Source organism: Schistocerca serialis, chromosome 5, assembly GCF_023864345.2.
Source record: "Schistocerca serialis cubense isolate TAMUIC-IGC-003099 chromosome 5, iqSchSeri2.2, whole genome shotgun sequence".
Taxonomy (NCBI): Eukaryota; Metazoa; Arthropoda; class Insecta; order Orthoptera; family Acrididae; genus Schistocerca; species Schistocerca serialis.
In genome coordinates, this window is record NC_064642.1 from 819,777,922 (window position 1) to 819,800,375 (window position 22,454).

At 40.2% G+C, this 22,454-nt stretch overlaps 1 protein-coding gene across 7 annotated transcripts in view; it reads right to left on the bottom strand.

Annotated features, from left to right (window-relative positions):
* Positions 1-1,743: 1,743 nt before the first annotated feature.
* The window catches only part of LOC126480855 (peroxisomal acyl-coenzyme A oxidase 3-like), a 134,605-nt gene continuing 113,894 nt past the window's right edge, over positions 1,744-22,454 (bottom strand). For all 7 annotated transcript variants that reach the window (XM_050104224.1, XM_050104221.1, XM_050104222.1 and 4 more), the window contains exon 13: positions 1,744-2,338. In XM_050104224.1, the coding sequence (XP_049960181.1) occupies positions 2,085-2,338 (254 nt within the window). In that variant the 3' untranslated portion in view covers positions 1,744-2,084. The remainder of the gene's footprint in view (positions 2,339-22,454) is intronic.

Here is a 22,454-nt window from a genome sequence, read left to right on the forward strand (position 1 = left end):
TTTTTATTCTCTCCTTTCTGCTACTTACCCCCTCCCCCCCTCCACACCTTCTCTCTTTCCCTCCGTCTAAACTGCAACACATCACTGTCTGCCACTTCTACCATACTATCCCTGCCCAGCCTCCTCCTTACCCCCACCTAGTCCCCACTCCCATCATGCACTGGTGCTCCTGCTTGCAGTGTAGGTTCAGCTCTCTGAGACTGCAGACATGTGTGCAAGTCGTGCTTGCGTGAGTGTGTGTGTGTGTGCGCGTATGTGTACGTGTGCCTACCGCTGACAAAGGCCTTAATGGCCGAAAGCTATGATCGTGTGAATCTTTTTATTGTGCCTATCACAACTCAGCATCTCCACTATATGGTGAGTAGCAACTTTCCATCTCTCGTAAAGAGCTAACTGTGTTTGACAAGAACGATGTCTTCTACATCCAAGTTGACTGTGTGTCAATAGGCCATTCTCTTTGAGATAATTCATAATGTTCAAACACAGTATGTTTCAGAATGTGTTATTTCAAGACAATCTCAATGGTTGTGGCTATCCGAGGTGTCAACTTGGCAAATCTTGCAAACATATTTGGGCCTGTATTGATACAAAGTTGTAATGACAAAGAATTGAACCCAAATGACCACAGAGTGTGTCATGAGTTTGCTGACTGGGCCATACAGAAGTTGAAAGCTGATGCCGATTTCAGTTGAAAAATCATTCTGTCAGATAAGGAACATTTTTGTCCTGGTGACTTTCTCAGTATGCAAAATTGTCATTATTGGAAAGAGAATAACCCATAGGTGGTCTATGAGATGTCATTGCAGTCAGAAAAACTCACTAATAGTGTGGTGTGGGTTATGGCAATGCAGCACCAATGGACCTTATTTGTTTCTACATGATGAGAGAAGAACCATTACCGTCAATGGCAATCACTACAGATCCACGTTACGTGAATTTCTGTGACCAGAACTTGAAACCATAGACATCGAAAACATGTGGTTCCAGCAGGATGACATTACACACCACACAGCTGATGCCATGCTTGATTTGGTGAGAGTGAAGCTTGGTGACTGAAACATCTCAAGATGTGGATCTGTGAATTGGCCACTATAGTCATGTGATTTACCACCCATGGATTTTTTTATTTGGGGCTACATCCAAGTCCAGGTCTATGCTGACAAGACAACCCACAAACCTTTGAACATTTGGAGATAACAGTTATCATGCTATAGCAGAAATAATGCCACTAACATTGGACAGAGTGATTAACAACTGGAGCCATCATGTGTGTAAATCTATTCAAAGCCATTATCCGCATCTGAATGATATTTTGTTCAGAACATAACTATAATGTCTAAGCTTCAAAACAAAACACAATTTACTTTTATATGTTACGTTTTTTTTAAGTTATCATTCTAAATGGAAGATCTTCTTGTTTGGTATCAAGGTCCCTGCTCGTCTCCAACATGTACTTAACATAGCTTCTTGTTTTACTTCATTGTCTACTCAAACATATTAATTCTTCTTATCTCTTGTTTATATTTGTTCTAAAGACTTTTGGGAACAGGCTGCTCTTGGAGTGTGAGGAAAGCAAATTTGAAATAAAATAAATGTCTCAACGCATTGGCAAAGTACACCAGTTATTAATCATTAGTAAATATTTTGGTGATCAGCTTTTACGTTTCTCAAATGTTTCAGTTACATAGAGCATAAGATACAAAAGAAGAGAAAATTGCACAAAACTTGATGGAAATCACACCATTTACAAATATATCTTTATTTTTAATACTTCAATCAATGAACATTTATTTTAACAATACAAATGATAACACCCTTTTCCTTCAAGTGCTTTATAAAAATATAGGACACACTTTTAATACATGAAAATGAGTACTCATTCAAGATACAAAAAACACATTCTATTATTTTATTTACAAAGGTATTTTTGTACTAAAATATAAAAATTAGAAATATTTCCTTACACAGGGCTATCATGGAAACAAAGTAAATATGTACAAGTAAAAATATCAAAATGGATAGTTTTTCAAGCAATTATATTATTGTACTGAAAGTACGGAAATATATGCTTGCTTTTGCAATGATTACAGTTTACTTTGTTGGAATGTCATCTCATCCCAACCAGATGGTCGTTCAAATGTCTGAGGTTTCTGGAATAGATGTGTCTGCAGGTTTTGATAAATTTTACCATCTGATTTTCCCAGTATGGAATTTAAAATGAAATCTGGTGGTGCTATGGCATCAGCTAAAGAGACAGCATCATTTTTCAGCTGAGCACACAGAGAAAGAATGCCTTCATGTAGCATCTCAGATGCTTGAGGACCTCTTATATATCCTCCTGAAATTTACAGAACAGAAATATTTCATTAAGATAACACTGTACTTCATTTTGCAATGAACAGGAAAGTAGCTTGAACACCCAGGAAGTTACTAATGACACTCAAATTTATGATTACCCTACATTATGAAGAATAATGGAAATATTAAGAAATAAACTAACGTGCAACAAAAATTTTATAGTAACAATAAGAAAATAGGAAACAGTGCTTCACATCACTACTGAGTTATAAATTACAAATAATAGCATGCATTTGCTAGTGCTAAATTAGTGACTGAATTTTTATTATTAGATGCCTCAACCGACTGCTCCCTTCTAAAAGAGTCCAAGCCCATTGCTGTCCTCAGTCTCATAGTACTGTGGAACTGTGATGTCAGAAGTTTGATTACATTCCCATCACTCACAAGAGGCATGATTCCCATTACTCACATGAGGCCTGCTTTATGAGAAATGCACCTAGAAGTTCTCAAGTGCCTCTAGAGTGCTCTCTCGTTTCATCTTCTTTGAGAGATATATAAAACTATTCTAATGAAGTTGAGCATAATATGTAATTTACTTTCAATGGTTTCAAACTAGTTGCATGGCATAGTAAAAACTGTGATGCACGCTCTTTGATGGATAAGCAAATCAATGTACTGGTCTAAGCGCAATCTGGTAACCTTGCAAAGTCAAACAATACATGAGTGATGGTTGGTTGGTTGGTTGGTTGTTGTTAAAGGACTAAACTGTGAGGTCATCAGGCAATATCAGTCATTTGATTTGAACTGTATCATTTGTTTGGCTTGAGTAGGGAAGAGCTGTGCTAAACATTACACTTGAAGTGCATACCAATGGCAACGAAAAGGAAACCGGTAGGTTGATAATATTTAATGGATGTAACAGAAAATAATGTGCTGTGTCATATTTTTTTATCACTTGATATCTTGAAATATAACATGCATGTTTTGCCATTTAAAGAAAATGTATTTTTTCAAGGCAATAAGGTATCGAAGACTAGTGGTTCTTCCTCTTTGTATGTTGACTAATAATAATAGTATATACATTAGAGATAAAATCTTTTGGTTGTGACATCATAAATATACTATCCACTAAATCATTTTATTTATAGCAACTTTATACATTATATTTACTTCCTTACATACTTCACTCTTCTCTACATTCATGTACACCGAGTGTAAAATTCTGAGAATTTAGAATCTATGTGTTGAGGTATTGACAGCTATTTTTTGTTTACTCCTTTGCACTGTTATTCGGTGGTGATTATATGTTCTGGGATATGCATGGTTGTTATGCACATACTAACTAATTAATAAAATCTTATTTCAGAAGGCTTTCATGTTTATATTAAAAAATGCGTAACAGAAGGTTATGGGCCCAGGCACAGGTGTGAAAGTTAGGTTTTATAAATGTTAAAATCATAATCGTGTGTGAAAATCCAGAATCAGTTTCGAAGTTATGCATGTGCCGATCGTTCATTTTTTTCCGACTGAGCATTTGTGTGTGCAGACTGATGTTTTTCTCTTCTCTCTCTCCCCCCCCCCCCCCCACGCCCACCCCCACCCCCACCCCCACCCCCACCCCCATCACTCAAAGCTAAAAATGAGTGATACAGCCCCAACTGGACTTCTAGTGGTTAAATTGTAGGCCGGGCGTGAAAATTATTCGACGTGAAAATTTGCCATGAAGGTGTATTTGGTCCATAACAAACTTTGGGATGTTATTCAAAACCCTCCTTCAGAACCAACAAGACTCCTGGAAGTAGAGGAACAAAAAGGCACATTCCCAGATTATACTTTTCATGGGCAAGGTGAATTATTCCCATATAAGAGACACAAATACCGCAGCAGAAGCCTAGACAGCCTTGAAAAAAGCATCTGAAGACTCAGGACTGTCATGCATAGAGGGCTTTCGTAGATCATCAATCACAATCAAATTAGATAAATGCAAGTTGGTAGACAGCTACTGTGATCAAATAATAATGACCACATTTAAGTTAAATGAAATGAAGTTTCCGTTTAATGAAGAGTGGGCAGGAACTTCACTCCTGGGTGGATTACCTGATCACTATCAGCCTATGATCATGGCACTTGAAAATAGCGGCAAACATTTCATGGAGATTCTATTAAAGAAAAACTGCTATGAGACATCAAACCAAAAGATGCAAATGGAAATGAAGAATCAGCCATATATAAAAATAAAAAGAGGCCGACAAAATGTATTATTAAATGCTAACAATGCGACAAACCAAATCATATTGCTAAATATTGTTCTTGCAAGGACGGAAAAGGACGAAGTTCATCAAAAAATAACAATGATGGTTATGTATTTAGAAAACAGTCACAACAAAAGAAAGTTTTTCTTGCAGCTGATGTTAAACAGCCTCAAGGAAAAGATATGTGGTATTTAGATTCCATCGCCAATGATGGGAGGATGCTTCATAATGTCAAGCCATGTAATAGTTCAGTGACCTGCATGGGAGGTGGTGGCTTAGTAGCAGAGACTACTGGAAGTGTTGACCTAAACTTCTATACTGGTGATAAAGCAGCAGAAGTAGAAGCATCTGACATCATTCATATCCCAAACTGAGCTATAAATTTACTTTCAGTTAGTAATATTGTGAGAAAATGGCATAAAGTGATTTTTAACAAAAAACAGTGGATTACCTAGATGCAGAAGGTGAACTAATTACCAAAGCAATGCCTAAGAATGGCATCTATTGTTAGAATACAAATGAAATGAATTGGTGCTACTATACAGAAGATAATGGATTCTTATGGCATCAGAGGCTAGGGCAGAGGGATTGCAAAAGTATGCTGAAGTTGTCAAAGGTTTCAATGGAACTAAATGAAGATATTGTGGTTAAGGATCCCTGTGAGTTGTGCATATGGGAAAACAGTCACGTCTTCCAGTCAAACCTAGCGAAAGGTATTCTAAACACATCTTAGACTTAGTACATTCTGATTTGTGTGGGAAAATGGAGACAGCATTTATGGTTGGAAATCTTTATTCTGTCACATTCATTGATGATTTTTTAATTTGTTTATTTCTTGAAGAAAAAAATATGGGGTAACACAGATATTTAAAAGCTTCAAAGCCATGGTGGAAAAGCAGACAGGCACAAATGTCAAGAAGTTCCAGTCTGACAATGGAGAGGAGTATGTCAATGATGAACTAAAAATATTTCTATCTTCTAAAGGTATCATCCACCAGCTTACAGAACATTACAGTCCACAGCAAAATTGTGTTGCTGAGAGAGCTAATAGAACATTGGTTGAACAAGCTCATACCATGATTTTTGATACTAACCTACCAAAGCAATATGGGGCTGAAGCTGTCTTCAGCTTCATACCATAGCCAAAGCCTTGCAGACGAACAAAAATTACAAGAAGCGAAATGTAGTGTGATGAGGGCTATGCGAGAGGTGTTCAATGAATTCAAAAGTAAAGTTCTATGTACTGACTTGGCAGAAAATCCTAAGAAATTTTGGTCTTATGTTAAAGCGGTAGGTGGATCAAAACAAAATGTCCAGACACTCTGTGACCAAAATGGTACCGAAACAGAGGATGACAGACTAAAGGCCGAAATACTAAATGTCTTTTTCCAAAGCTGTTTCACAGAGGAAGACTGCACTGTAGTTCCTTCTCTAGATTGTCGTACAGATGACAAAATGGTAGATATCAAAATAGACGATAGATGGATAGAGAAACAATTAAAATCGCTCAAAAGAGGAAAGGCCGCTGGACCTGATGGGATACCAGTTCGATTTTACACAGAGTATGCGAAGGAACTTGCCCCCTTCTTCCAGCGGTGTACCATAGGTCTCTAGAAGAGCATAGCATTCCAAAGGATTGGAAAAGAGCACAGGTCATCCTCATTTTCGAGAAGGGACGTCGAACAGATGTGTAAAACTATAGACCTATATCTCTAACGTCGATCAGCTGTAGAATTTTGGAACACATATTATGTTCGAGTATTATGACTTTTCTGGAGACTAGAAATCTACTCTGTAGGAATCAGCATGGGTTTTGAAAAAGACGGTCCTGTGAAATCCAGCTCGCGCTATTCGTCCATGAGGCTCAGAGGGCCATGGACACAGGTAGATGCCGTGTTTCTTGACTTCCGCAAGGCGTTCGATACAGGTCCCCCCAGGCGTTTAATGAACAAAGTAAGAGCATATCGACTATCAGACCAATTGTGTGATTGGATTGAAGAGTTCCTAGATAACAGAACGCAGCATGTCATTCTCAATGGAGAAAAGTCTTCTGAAGTAAGAGTGATTTCAGGTGTGCCGCAGGGGAGTGTCATAGGACTGTTGCTATTCAAAATATACATAAATGACCTTGTGGATGACATCGGAAGTTCACTGAGGCTTTTTGCAGATGATGCTGTGGTGTATCGAGAGGTTGTAACAATGGAAAATTGTACTGAAATGCAGGAGGATCTGCAGCGAATTGACGCATGATGCAGGGAACGGCAATTGAATCTCAATGTAGACAAGTGTAATGTGCTGTGAATACATAGAATGATAGATCCCTTATCATTTAGCTACAAAATAGCAGGTCAGCAACTGGAAGCAGTTAATTTCATAAATTATCTGGGAGGACGCATTAGGAGTGATTTAAAATGGAATGATCATATGAAGTTGATCGTTGGTAAAGCAGATGCCAGACTGAGATTCATTGGAAGAATCCTAAGGAAATGCAATCCGAAAACCAAGGAAGTAGATTACAGTACGCTTGTTCGCCCACTGCTTGAATACTGCTCAGCAGTGTGAGATCCGTACCAGATAGGGTTGATAGAAGAGATAGAGAAGATCCAACGGAAAGCAGCGCGCTTCGTTACAGGATCATTTAGCAATCGCGAAAGCGTTACGGAGATGACAGATAAACTCCAGTGGAAGACTCTGCAGGAGAGACACTCAGTAGCTCAGTACGGGCTTTTGTTGAAGTTTCGAGAACATACCTTCTGTTGTGGCGTAACAAGACAGCTACGCCACACTGAAGTAGCCGAAAGGCACGCGTTAATCTCACGTAGGCTAGAGAGAGGTCTGAAACAGGATACGTAGTGAATGGTAGCAAGAAAAGTACGTAGCTGCTATAATACTTAACTTTAAATCCATCATTGGTATACAGCATTCCTTGATGATACAAGTGAGACTCTATCTTAAAATGGTTAATGGCGCCTTGCTAGGTCGTAGCCATTGACTTAGCTGAAGGCTATTCTAACTGTCTCTCGGCAAATGAGAGAAAGACTTCGTCAGTGTAGTCGCTAGCAAAGTCGTCGTACAACTGGGGCGAGTGCTGGTCCGTATCTCGCGACCTGCCTTGTGGTGGCGCTCGGTCTGCGATCACACAGTGGCGACATGCGGGTCCGACATGTACTAAATGGACCGCGGCCGATTTAAAGCTACCACCTAGCAAGTGTGGTGTCTGGCAGTGACACCACACCTTCACCGAAGAGTCAAGCAGTATATTGCTCCCTCCTACGTATATCTCGCGAAGAGACCATGAGGATAAAATCAGAGAGATTAGAGCCCACACAGATGCATACCAACAATCCTTCTTTCCACAAACAATACGAGACTGGAATAAAAGGGAGAACCGATAGAGGTACTCAAGGTACCCTCCGCCACACACCGTCAGTTGGCTTGCGGAGTATGGATGTAGATGTAGATATCAATTATTTGCCATCCATCACACTTGGAGATAAGATGCCATATGAACTTTGGCATGAGACAAAGCCTTGCTTATCACATTTGAGAATTCTTGGTTGCCATGCAATGGTTCACATTCCAAAACATCATCACAAGAACTGGGATAAGAAGTCACAGAAGTTGACATTTGGAAGCTACTGTCAGGCAAATGAAGGCTATCAATTCATCAATATGGATACTGGCCAGATAATTGTCAGCAGGGATTTAAAATTCCTGGAGGATGAGAATTTCACAGGTTCAAAGACAGAGGAACCTAAGACCACAAACACCTTTGCATTGGAACAAGAAGCACTTCTTCAGGACATCAATACTTCACAAACTGATGGAGAAGTTAAATAAGAAAACAGTGGTAATGAACACTTTTATGGCTTTGACAGTAATCCAATACAAACTGAAACTCAAGATGGGGTTCATGAGAATCAAAACATAGTTCAAGAGGTTCCACTTCCAAAGGACAAACAGAGAACGAAAACCCGAGACATGGGCTGATCATGTTACTTACTATTTGAAAGAAGGACTTCCAAGTGAAAACACTGATGTCAAAGAAGCCTTGGAAGGGATAAATAATGAAAAATGGAAAAAAGGAATGAAGACAGAATTCTTATCTCTAGTTTGTAATTACACATTTGAAGAAGTAGAACTACTCAGGGGACACAAACCTCTCCAGATTAAGCGAGTATTAAAAATACAGCCAAAATACATAAAAAACATTTAAGGCATGTCTATTGGTAAAAGGATGCACTCAAGTTCAAGGTGTTGATTATCAGGAAACCTTTGCACCAGTGGTCAAGCATGTATCCATTTAGATATCTCTTGTCTACAGCAGCTCGAGAGAACCTGGATCATGTTGACATCACTGCTGCTTATCTCTACAGAGACTTAAATGAAGAAATTTGTGTCATTCCACTACAAAATTTTGCAACTTCTGGAAAAGTATGGAGGCTGAAGAAAGCTGTTTATGGACTCAAACAGGCTGGTAGGAATTGGAATAAAAAAATTGATGAGGTGTTAAGAAAACCGAAATTGAATAGATCAAACACTAGTCCATGTATTTATTTTCAGAGAGGTGGCACCAAACCAGTCATCATAGCTTTATGACATGCTATTATTCTCAAATGACAGAAGTGTTTTGAATCAATTCAAAAGTGCCTAGGCATGGAAATTACAAGGGATCATGAAAAAGGAAAATTTTGGATCTCCCAGAAATCCTATGTAAAAGAAAGCTCTGGAAAAATTTGGAATCACTGAAGTCAAGCCAGTATCAACAACACTTGAACTTGGTTTGGGCTCTGAAGCAGTAGAATCAAGTGATATCAAAGTACCTTACCAAGAGGCAATAGGAAGTCATTTCCTATGGCCAAGAGGCAATAGGAAGTCTAAAGATCTGACATGTGTTTCACTGCAAATCTCCTTAGCAGATCTAATCATTGTTTTAAAAAGATTCATTGGTTGTCAGCAAAAGATTGTTTAGATATTTAAAGAGCACCATGGACCCCAAGCTAGAATTTTCTAGAGGTGGTAACAAAAGAATAATGGCCTTCATGATGCAGATTGGGGAAATAAAATAAATGACAGGCACTCCATAACTGGTTCAGTCATACAGTTGCAAAACTCTTTCTTTTCATAGTCTAGTAGAAAACTGTTGCACTTTCTACTTCTGACGCTAAATGTATGACCTTTGCATCAACTGTTCAAGATTTATTGTGGTTAAGACAACCTATGTCTGAGGTAGATCCAAAAAGTGTCATAAAGTTGCTTAGTGTATTGTGATAATAAAAGAGCTATTCAGTTAGCCAAGAACCTAGTGGTATATAGACATAAAGTATCATTTTATAAGAAGGCATGTTGTGTCAGGTGTTAGTAATGTTGAGCATCTGCCTTCTGAAGAAATGTTATCTGATGCTTTCACAAAATGACCTAGCAACTTCAGACATGAAACATGTGTAAGAAACTTGGCCTTGTGAAATAAGAGAAAGAGTAACTGTCCACTTAGACTTTATACTTTGTGTTGATGTCAGTTTAATGTAAATTGATATTGCCAGCCTTTTATTGTTTATTCCTTTGCATTGTAATTACTAGGTGATTATGTGTCCTGGGGCATGTAGTAGTTGTTTTGCACATACTGATTAATTAATAAAACACCATTTCAGAAAGCTTTCATGTTTATATTATAAAATGCTTAGCACTATGCCTTGATTGTGTATATATATATTTTGCATGATTATGGAGACTGTTATTCTTTGTTCTGTAGTCTCTATAATACAATGGTTAGTGTAACTGTGTTTAACATGATAATGTGTACAATAAATCTTACATTTCCAATCAGATACTACCAGAAAATTACTCTGCCAACTGATATATATATATGTATATATATCAAAAAACAAAGATGATGTGACTTACCAAACAAAAGCGCTGGCAGGTCGAAAGACACACAAACACACACAAAATTCAAGCTTTCGCAACAAACTGTTGCCTCATCAGGAAAGAGGGAAGGAGAGGGAAAGACGAAAGGATGTGGGTTTTAAGGGAGAGGGTAAGGAGTCATTCCAATCCCGGGAGCGGAAAGACTTACCTTAGGGGGAAAAAAGGACGGGTATACACTCGCGCACACACACACATATCCATCCACACATATACAGACACAAGCAGACATATTTAAAGACAAAGAGTTTGGGCAGAGATGTCAGTCGAGGCGGAAATGCAGAGGCAAAGATGATGTTGAATGACAGGTGAGGTATGAGTGGCGGCAACTTGAAATTAGCGGAGATTGAGGCCTGGTGGGTAACGGGAAGAGACGATATATTGAAGAGCAAGTTCCCATCTCCGGAGTTCGGATAGGTTGGTGTTGTTGGGAAGTATCCAGATAACCCAGACAGGGTAACACTGTGCCAAGATGTGCTGGCTGTGCACCAAGGCATGTTTAGCCACAGGGTGATCCTCATTACCAACAAACACTGTCTGCCTGTGTCCATTCATGCAAATGGACAGTTTGTTGCTGGTCATTCCCACATAGAATGCATCACAGTGTAGGTAGGTCAGTTGGTAAATCACGTGGGTGCTTTCACATGTGGCTCTGCCTTTGATCGTGTACACCTTCCGGGTTACAGGACTGGAGTAGGTGGTGGTGGGAGGGTGCATGGGACAGGTTTTACATCGGGGGTGGTTACAAGGATAGGAGCCAGAGGGTAGGGAAGGTGGTTTGGGGATTTCATAGGGATGAACCAACAGGTTACGAAGGTTAGGTGGACGGCGGAAAGACACTCTTGGTGGAGTGGGGAGGATTTCATGAAGGATGGATGTCAAAAAAATTTTTTTGGTTATGATTTGGAAGTGGGCTACGTATTATTGAGTATATATAGGCGGGATAAAATTGTATAGCAGATTACGGTAAAAAGGAGAAGGTGAATACAAAGTGAAACTGCTGGCAAAAACAGAAAGAGAAAATAAGACGACAGAAAAGATTTCGAAATGCAACAGTGACAATAACAAACATAATTGTTGAGTTCAAATTAATGATATCAATATAATAGAGGGAAACGTTCCACGCGGGAAAAATATATTTAAAAACAAAGACACACAAAATTCAAGCTTTCACAACAAACTGTTGCCTCATCAGGAAAGAGGGAAGGAGAGGGAAAGACGAAAGGAAGTGGGTCTTAAGGGAGAGTGTAAGGAGTCATTCCAATCCCGGGAGCGGAAAGACTTACCTTAGGGGAAAAAAAGGACGGGTATACACTCGCACACACACACATATCCATCCACACATACAGACACAAGCAGACATATTTAAAGACAAAGAGTTTGGGCAGAGATGTCAGTCGAGGCGGAAGTATAGAGGCAAAGAAGTTGTTGAAAGACAGGTGAGGTATGCGTGGCGGCAACTTGAAATTAGCGGAGATTGAGGCCTGGCGGAGAAGAGAGGATATACTGAAGGGGAAGTTCCCATCTCCGGAGTTCAGATAGGTTGGTGTTGGTAGGAAGTATCCAGATAACCCGGACGGTGTAACACTGTGCCAAGATGTGCTGGCTGTGCACCAAGTCCTGTAACCCGGAAGGTGTACACGATCAAAGGCAGAGCCCACGTGTGAAAGCACCGACGTGATTTACCAACTGACCTGCCTACACTGTGACGCATTCTATGTAGGAATGACCAGCAACAAACTGTCCATTCGCATGAATGGACACAGGCAGACAGTGTTTGTTGGTAATGAGGATCACCCTGTGGCTAAACATGCCTTGGTGCACAGCCAGCACATCTTGGCACAGTGTTACACCGTCCGGGTTATCTGGATACTTCCTACCAACACCAACCTATCCGAACTCAGGAGATGGGAACTTGCCCTTCAGTATATCCTCTCTTCTCGTTATCCGCCAGGCCTCAATCTCCGCTAATTTCAAGTTGCCGCCACGCATACCTCACCTGTCTTTCAACAACTTCTTTGCCTCTATACTTCCGCCTCGACTGACATCTCTGCCCAAACTCTTTGTCTTTAAATATGTCTGCTTGTGTCTGTATGTGTGGATGGATATGTGTGTGTGTGCGAGTGTATACCTGTCCTTTTTTCCCCCCTAAGGTAAGTCTTTCCGCTCCCGGGATTGGAATGACTCCTTACCCTCTCCCTTAAAACCCACATCCTTTCGTCTTTCCCTCTCCTTCCCTCTTTCCTGATGAGGCAACAGTTTGTTGCGAAAGCTTGAATTTCGTGTGTATGTTTGTGTTTGTTTGTGTGTCTATCGTCCTGCTCGCTTCTGGCTACTTGAAGCATGGCTCTTTGCCGTATGAGCAGTAGCAGCAAGTAGTCAAAAGCTACCCGGAAAAATTTCTCTGGCGCACCCAAGCTGCCAGATTCGCGCATGTGCAGAGCAAGGTGAGTTATAGTGGGGGGTCATTCGCCACGTGACCTGTGTATATGTTTCAGGAAATTGTTGGTGTCTCTTCATTTACAGCTCCCACGTCAAATGAAAATAAAACAGATTTCTGTGGCGGGAAGTCATCAAGTGAATTAATATACATTCTCATAATAATGAAAGACTAAAATCAGTTAGTAGTTTCAATTTTCTGATTTTATGTTATTTCCACATTATTAGCAATCAACTATTAATGTCTTACTTAAGCTATTTCTGTCAGTTTTTTTGAGAAATTTACTTCTATTAATTTTTCGGCTGAGGCAGTTACTTTATTTGAAACTAAGTGTTTCATTCCGCACTATTGGCTACTTTCAACTTCGTTCAATTTCAAGTGCAAATTTTCATTTTCCGGGACGAATAACATAACACCATAATAAAGAACCAAACATGAGAATACATTACTGGACCTCCAACAAAATTGGTATCCCGAAAACCACATACAAAAGCTGAATATCAGGTATTTCAGAGTGCATCTGGACACAGAAATGTGCAATTAGAGCGGAATGAAGCATTTTAGTATGGTTTATGAAATTCCGATACTGCTGGAGTAGTCTCTGGTGTCTTGTTCCTCTTAAGACACAGTAAGATCTCTTAATGCTATGTACACTCCTGGAAATGGAAAAAAGAACACATTGACACCGGTGTGTCAGACCCACCATACTTGCTCTGGACACTGCGAAAGGGCTGTACTAGCAATGATCACACGCACGGCACAGCGGACACACCAGGAACCGCGGTGTTGGCCGTCGAATGGCGCTAGCTGCGCAGCATTTGTGCACCGCCGCCGTCAGTGTCAGCCAGTTTGCCGTGGCATACGGAGCTCCATCGCAGTCTTTAACACTGGTAGCATGCCGCGACAGCGTGGATGTGAACCGTATGTGCAGTTGACGGACTTTGAGCGAGGGCATATAGTGGGCATGCGGGAGGCCAGGTGGACGTACTGCCGAATTGCTCAACACGTGGGGCGTGAGGTCTCCACAGTACATCGATGTTGTCGCCAGTGGTCGGCGGAAGGTGCACGTGCCCGTCGACCTGGGACCAGACCGCAGCGACGCACGGATGCACGCCAAGACCGTAGGATCCTACGCAGTGCCGTAGGGGACCGCACCGCCACTTCCCAGCAAATTAGGGACACTGTTGCTCCTGGGGTATCGGCGAGGACCATTCGCAACCGTCTCCATGAAGCTGGGCTACGGTCCCGCACACCGTTAGGCCGTCTTCCGCTCACGCCCCAACATCGTGCAGCCCGCCTCCAGTGGTGTCGCGACAGGCGTGAATGGAGGGACGAATGGAGACGTGTCGTCTTCAGCGATGAGAGTCGCTTCTGCCTTGGTGCCAATGATGGTCGTATGCGTGTTTGGCGCCGTGCAGGTGAGCGCCACAATCAGGACTGCATACGACCGAGGCACACAGGGCCAACACCCGGCATCATGGTGTAGGGAGCGATCTCCTACACTGGCCGTACACCACTGGTGATCGTCGAGGGGACACTGAATAGTGCACGGTACATCCAAACCGTCATCGAACCCATCGTTCTACCATTCCTAGACCGGCAAGGGAACTTGCTGTTCCAACAGGACAATGCACGTCCGCATGTATCCCGTGCCACCCAACGTGCTCTAGAAGGTGTAAGTCAACTACCCTGGCCAGCAAGATCTCCGGATCTGTCCCCCATTGAGCATGTTTGGGACTGGATGAAGCGTCGTCTCACGCGGTCTGCACGTCCAGCACGAATGCTGGTCCAACTGAGGCACCAGGTGGAAATGGCGTGGCAAGCCGTTCCACAGGACTACATCCAGCATCTCTACGATCGTCTCCATGGGAGAATAGCAGCCTGCATTGCTGTGAAAGGTGGATATACACTGTACTAGTGCCGACATTGTGCATGCTCTGTTGCCTGTGTCTATGTGCCTGTGGTTCTGTCAGTGTGATCATGTGATGTATCTGACCCCAGGAATGTGTCAATAAAGTTTCCCCTTCCTGGGACAATGAATTCACGGTGTTTTTATTTCAATTTCCAGGAGTGTATGCAGTACGAACATACATAAACATTGACTTGAAGCTGACTAAGCAGGCAAATTTGGTCAGTGGTTTTGAACTAAATATTTTGTTTCAAATATATTGACAGCTGTAGCAGAATTTTACAAATCTGAGTTCCATGAAACACAGTGTTTTCCGATCACAAGACTCTAGGCCTGAAGCTATTTCTCAATTTGTGTTTACATCTTAAATTTATAGGATGTCATTCTATGCTAAATTGTAGACTGGCAGCATACCGTGTTTTATCATTTCAACTCCCCACATGGCTTTACATTTATTCCTAGAGTAGAATATAAACTGTCAGTTGTACAATTTCTTTGCCTCACAGACAACCTTTTTCATTTTTAACACATTTTGAAATAGTCATGAAATTTATTGTCACTTATTTTGGTGTAAGCTACACAAGGAACTTCTCTCTGTTTGTTTATTTATTTTGAAATTTGTATTCCTTCTTACTAGCTTCTTTCAGTGCTGTGTAGATGTAAATGTGATTGCAAATGCTACATAACAATATTGCAGAGTACCAATTAAAAAAGAAATCTGTCAAAGTCACCACATAGCAAAATGTTATGGTACTTTGAGATGTAGAGTCTAGTTTTGAAATGATATTATGCCAAGAACTGCTTCCTTATTTGCATCCTTAATCTGGGTGGGATATGATAAAACAATTGCTCTAAGTACATCTCTGTATGTCCTCTCAACAACATGCAGCAGGGCTGCACATGGTCACGTGATGCCCCACCACGCACGAAATTCCACACAGAAATGCGATGAAAAGCACACGAGCAGAGCAAGCACCAAGCACGGGCTGCCTATATCACCATAGCTGTGCATGTGCAGTACAGCCTGTTGTCTGGCGTTGTCAGGCAACTGCTCAAACGAACCTTATGTGAACATATCAAGAACATGAGGAATTTTGGGACTGTGTCAGTGGCAAAATAACGAATGTAACTAGAGTTTGTACAGTGAGAGCAAAATTATACTTTCTCTCCATCCGTCAATATATGTTCAGTTGCAAGACATGTCTACAGCTAAAGAAGTGTGGGACAAGCTAAAGCAAGTCTATGAAGATTCTAGCCTGTTCCGATGAATAGGTTACTAAAGACACTGCTGACAACCAGACTAGAAAATTGTTTGTCAGTCGAAGAATGTGTGTCAAAGATAATTTCCATGTCACAAAAATTAAATGGCTTGAGCTTCAAAGGTAAAGAAGAGTGGATTGTGTGTATGCTGCTTGCAGGACTATCAGACGAATATAAACCTTTGATTACAAGTTTGGAAAATTCAAACTTGCCAATCAAAAGAGACACCATAAAAAGTAAATTATGGTAAGAAATAAATGACAATGCCTGCAATAAACAAATGACAAATGATGCAGCTCTTCAAGTCACCAAGAAAAAGAGTGATGTTACCTTCAAAAAAGGTCCAAAGTGCTATAACTGCAACAAGTATGGGTATTTAGCAAAAAATTGTCACAGCAAGAGCAAAAAGATACAAAAACTTCAGTCAACACAGCATTCTTTTCAAACGCAGCTGCATGTTAAGATGCACAGACAGAATGGTATGTAGACTGGGCACATTAGAACACGTCTACATACCCATGTGATGAAAATAATTGAAAAACAGTGATAGACTTGCAAGCTGTAATAGTGAAGCTGATAAGTTACCTATAAAAGGCATAGGCGCAGGATCTTCATTTGTAGATGTTTTCACAGTCAACTAGAAAGGCAAAATTAAAGTAGAGGATATTCTGTATGTGCCTCAGCTAAGCACAAATCTACTATCCATTAGGAAAGTAGTAGAAAAAGGTCATCCAATATTATTTAACAAACAAGGCTGGCCATTCACAATACATTAAAAATGTGGTTCTTACTGCATCATTAGCAGATGGTATGTACCAACCAGACCAACCAAATGACCCAATTTTTGAAGAAAAATCAGTATTACAGTCAGATAACACAGACTTGTGGTGTAAAAGACTAGATCATCTGCATTCTGAAGCTATGCATGCACCTTGCAAACCCCCGGCTAGCGGAATTTCATTTGAGGGAGCAGATAATACTCCTTGTGCTATTTGCTTAGAGGGAAAACAAACACAATCTGGCTGGAGAGCTACTTCACTCAGATTTTTGTGGGCCAATGCAAACTGAGTCAATTGGAGGAGCCAAGTACTTCTTTACTTTAATTGATGATTGTTCCAAGAAAGTATTTGTATAAATGCTCCGAAATAAAAATTAAGTGACACAGCTAACTTGAGACATCTAGTTAAAAGGCAAAATAGAAAAAGGATCAGCACTCTACACACAGATAATGGCACAGAAAATGTGAACGATAAATTGATAAACTTTTTCAGACAAGTAGGGATAAAACAAGAGGCCACAGCATCACATACAGCACTACACAATGCTAGAAAAAGCAAGACGCCTGCCTTTGAAGCAAATTTGCCAAATAAATTCCATACAGAAGCAGTTTCTGCTGCAGTCCATTTAATATCTCTGACTATGGCATGAAAAAGCAAGGGTCCAGAAGGAGCTTGGACAAACAAGAAGCCAGGTCTTCGATATCTCAAAATATTTGGAAGCAAGTCCCATGTTCACATTCCGAGGGCCAACTGACGAAAATACGACAGAAAACGTTTTGAATCTATTCTTGTCGGATACTGTGAAAAATCAAAAGCATACAGGCTTTTTAAACCTAACAGCCAGAGAATCATAAAAAACGAGGACATTATTTTTGATGAAGACACTTCTAAACACTATAAAGAAGAAACTGAGTCACGAAAACTAAGTCAACTGTTTCTCCCACTGACAGAAAAGAACCAAAATGAAATAATGACTGAAGTCAAAGAATTTGAACCAAAATGTGAGACAGTCACATCAAGTGGTAGTTCGAGGAATACAAGCTGCAGTGAAGAACCAAGCCCAGAGAATGCAAATAATGGTTTTGGGCAACCACAGCAACTTTAGTCAATACAAAAGTCATCCAGAATTCCAAAGCCAGAGAAGCTACATGACTTTGTAACTTCTCAATCTAAACAGTCATCCAACACCAACCCTTTGTCAGTGGATGAAGCAATGATGTCCGACAATGCTGAAAGCAATACAAGAAGAGTTACAATCACACAAAGAGAACCACACATGGGAGTCTACTGTTTCACTTCAGATAAGGAACCTATAAATGTGAAATTGGTGTTTAAAACAAAGAAAGATTTGAATGGCCACACTGTACACTGTAAATCATGGCTAGTAATAAAGGGTTGTGCTCAGAAGCAAGGCCTGGATTATGATGAAACATATGCACCGGTTATAACATGTAACTCATTAAGATATTCATTTGCTATGGCTGCTAAACATGATCATGACATTGGTCATCTAGATGTTGTCACGGCTTTCTTACAAAGTGAAGAGATTTGAATTTAGAATCTATACCTTGTTTCTGTGTTTATCTTTTGTGTTGCTATAAATGCTGTTGTTGTTTATCCCACGGAATGTACAATACAATAGTTCATGTAACTGTGTTTAATGAGATAATGTGTGAAACAAATATTACATTTACAAACAGACACCACCAGCAAATTACTCTGCTAACAAAAATGTATTTTGACACCCTGGAGCTTGTTAGGAGATCGATCATTGTGTTAACAAATATGTGCCGCAGATTGTGGGTACTATTCATTGGACTGCTTTGTACAAGAAGCACTGGACTTGAAAGTAGTACATCTGAGTAATAATTTAGGCTAGTGATAAGAATTCACAATGCACTGTACCATGCACACAAAATTATGAACCTCCCATTTACTCTACGAAAACACCTCATATATTCAATTGAATCTGATTATCATGTTCAAGACTTCGCCTCCCTCTACTACAATTTTTACCCTCTACATTTTCCTCCATTACCAAACTGATAACTCCTTGATGCCTCAGGATTTGCCCTATCTACCAATCTCTTCATTTCTTTTCTCCCCAATTTAGGCACCTCCTTATTAGGTAATCCTTATTAGCTAGTCTATGTACCCATCTATTCTTCATCATTCTTCCACCATTCTTCAGTAGCACCACATTTAACTGTGATGCACGGCCACTCTCTAGACAAATACCTCCAAAAAATATCAACACTTAAATTTATATTCTATGTCAACAAATTTCTCTTTTTCAGAAATGTTTTTTTTTTTTTTTTTGCCAGTCTCTCTCTGCTTCTCCATAATTAGCTATTTCTCTGTCCAAATAGCAAAACTTACTTTTAGTGTAAAGTTTTCTAATCTAATTTTCTCTGCATTGTTTGATTTAATTTGACTACATTACATCATTGTTTTACTTTCCTTAATGTTCACCTTAAAAACCATTTTCAAACCAACTGAAATTCCATTGAAATGCTCTTCCAAGTGTTTTTATGACCCTAAAAGAATTACGATGTCATTGGTAAACTTCAAAATTTTTATTCGTTCTTCCTGAACGTCTATTCACTTTTCAAACTTATCCTTGGTTCTGTTCATCTCTTGTGGAGAATACACTCCCTATATTTTACCCTTGCTATCTTTACAATTTCAAAAAGTGTATTTGAATCAACAATACCAAAAGTTTTCTCTAAATCTACAAATGCTATAAACGTAAGTTTGCCTTCCTTTAACTTATATTTAGTCTTAAGATCAGTATTGCCTCTTCTGTAAATAATTCATTCCAATATTTAAACACTGGAAACTCTGGGCAGGAATATTAACAATGGGGGAAAGAAAGATTGCTACTTACCATAAAGATTACACATTAAACTGCAAACAGGCACAATTAAAAGACACTTACACATTAAGCTTTCGGCCACAGCCTTCAACCTGTGGACACTGTAGCCTCTATAGGAAGTACAGGATCTATCACTACTCAACTTGACTGTGAGTGGCATGTCAATGGTACGTTTAAGCACCCTGTACAAGGTAGACGGGGACCTAGGAGACTCAGGGTGTTACACCTACCCCCAATCAAAAAGTCTGAGGTGCTGACTTCCACTGAAATTGAGCAAATGAGACTCACTTCACTTATTGGGGAAGTGCTGTATCTCATGCCAAGGGGATGTTGTCACAAAAGGGTTGGAATCTATTAATCATTGGTGATTCAAATGTACACTGAGTAATGGTCCCCCTTTCAGAAATGGCAGCATGAGATGGGAAGGAACAACAGATGCATTCAGTGTGTATGCCTTGGGGGCTCAATCAGCATGTTGAAGAGGCTGTTCTGGCACCTTCTGAAAGAAAAGGGTACAACCAACAGTAGATTGTTCCAACTGCACATTGGAAAAAAGATGCCTGTTGTCTGAAGTCCAATGTCATACTTGGATGACTTCACAGACGCAGAGACTGTTGAGAAGACAACCTCACCCAACGAAGCTCAGAAGCTGAAGTGTTGTCCTTAGAATTGATCTCAAGCCCCTGTTCTGAGTAGAGTGGAACACTTGAACCACAGACTCTGAGACAAGTTAGGTTGCGACTTTTTGGAATTGTGCCATAGTGTTGAGAACTGTAGGATTCTGCTAAAGGGGTCATGTGTGTGCTACACACTGGCGACTGCTTGCTAACCAGGCACTTGATTGTTTGTGGTAGTGCACACAAATTAGGTGACTCTTCATCCAGTAGAGATAACAATAGCTGTAGGAGATCCAAAGAATTAGTCAAAGACCCAAAGAAATCTCCCCCCCCCCTCCCCACCAACAAGAATTAAAACCATAGCGATTAACTGTGAAAGTATTCACAAGGTAGAGCAAGAGTTTATTGCACTCTTAAAAAGCAAGGGAGTTCTCATAATTCTACATGCAAGAAACTAGTTAAAACCTGACATTGATAGTAGTCAGATTACTGCAGTAATTAAAGTGTATATGGAAAGGATAGGCTAATGAGAAATGGATATAGTGCATTTGCCACAGTAGGAAAAAAAATCTCAAGATTCTCTAAGATAGAAATTCAAGCTGCATGCGAAGTTTTCTGACCAAGACTCAAAGTTAACTCAGAAAGAAATATATTGGATCTAATGGCAACAAATAAACCTGACTTCTTTGAGGATGCCCACAACGAAATAGGTATCAGTGGCCATGAGACTGCTGTAGCAACAATGATTACTCAAGTATGAAGGGCAACTAAAACAAGAAGACAATTTATACGTTCGGTAAACTAGATAATGTAGCATAGCGACCTTATTTGGTCAAAAAACATGCCAATGCAACAGAATCAGTTGCAGACTTGCAAGAGTGTTATGTGTTGCAAAGCAAAATACAGCTGACAGGCTGGGTGCAGTACAGCAACAGCCAACGCTGCAATAATGTAGCGGAAGTACGGAAGCCTTTCCTTGCTTACCACCAAGGATATGTTTAGAGTAAGTGCCTTAAGTCCTAAATGAACATAGTCTGGAGTGTATAAGTATTCAGACATTCATGCACTAAATGATTCTTGTCTCAATATCTCAGCCTACAACACAAGCCTGTGACATCTGGAGCGACATACTGGAATGCGTACCGTGTCTAGCGATTGCTTGTTGCTGGTACCCCTCGTGTCCCATTCTTCTTCCTCCAGGATATCCATATTAGCAATCAACAACCCCTTTGTTAATTCTATGTTCTCTATGCTAAAATTATCTATAGAAACTGGCACCTTCTTTCACCCTTTATTTTATGTAGGCACACACAACTTCTTTTAAATAGGCAACCCACCTGATATAATACTTCATTTTCTTCTAACAGTTCCACAACACACGAAATTACAACTGGCAAGCTAGACTCATAGTGATTTCCCAGTACCCTTAGGTACACAATCATGCAAATTAAGTCTTAGTGTGGTCATTCACAGTTTAATCGGTTCATCTTTCGAGACCGACTCCCCTCACAACATGACTACACTGACAATGGCTTCACCTGTGAAACATTTTTCCATCAAGTTCCAACCTACATCACCGAAGATGAATTATGGCACAATGCTGCTACAAGAAATCTAATCCCAGAATCATGTCGTAGCCCTCACTAATGTGTGGCACAATCTCTACATTTTGTTTAAATTGGACCCAATCCAGGTAAAAGTCTGTGTCCAACAATCCTAATAGTGTGACATCTGTATCTCCAACTCCATGCAATCTGTACCATGGTGTGTCCCATTGCTTACATCTCACCAAATCACTCCTGGTGAATGACACATGCATCCCTGTGTCCAATAATATCCAGCAACCCTTTTTTCCTGCTATTCCTCCACTACTGCATATGATTTCGAGGCATTCAGTCTTACTGGGAAAGACCATAGGTGGACCTGAGGTTCCTTGTGGTGTTTAACACATTATTCTTCCCAAGTCCTCTACTTCTAAAATTATTACTTCCTCTTACTTCATTCACCTCACCCTGAGCCTGGCAACACTGCCTCCTTACGTGCCCCCTTCGTCCACACCTGAAACATTTTATATTAGCTGCAAACACTGTCTGCTTACC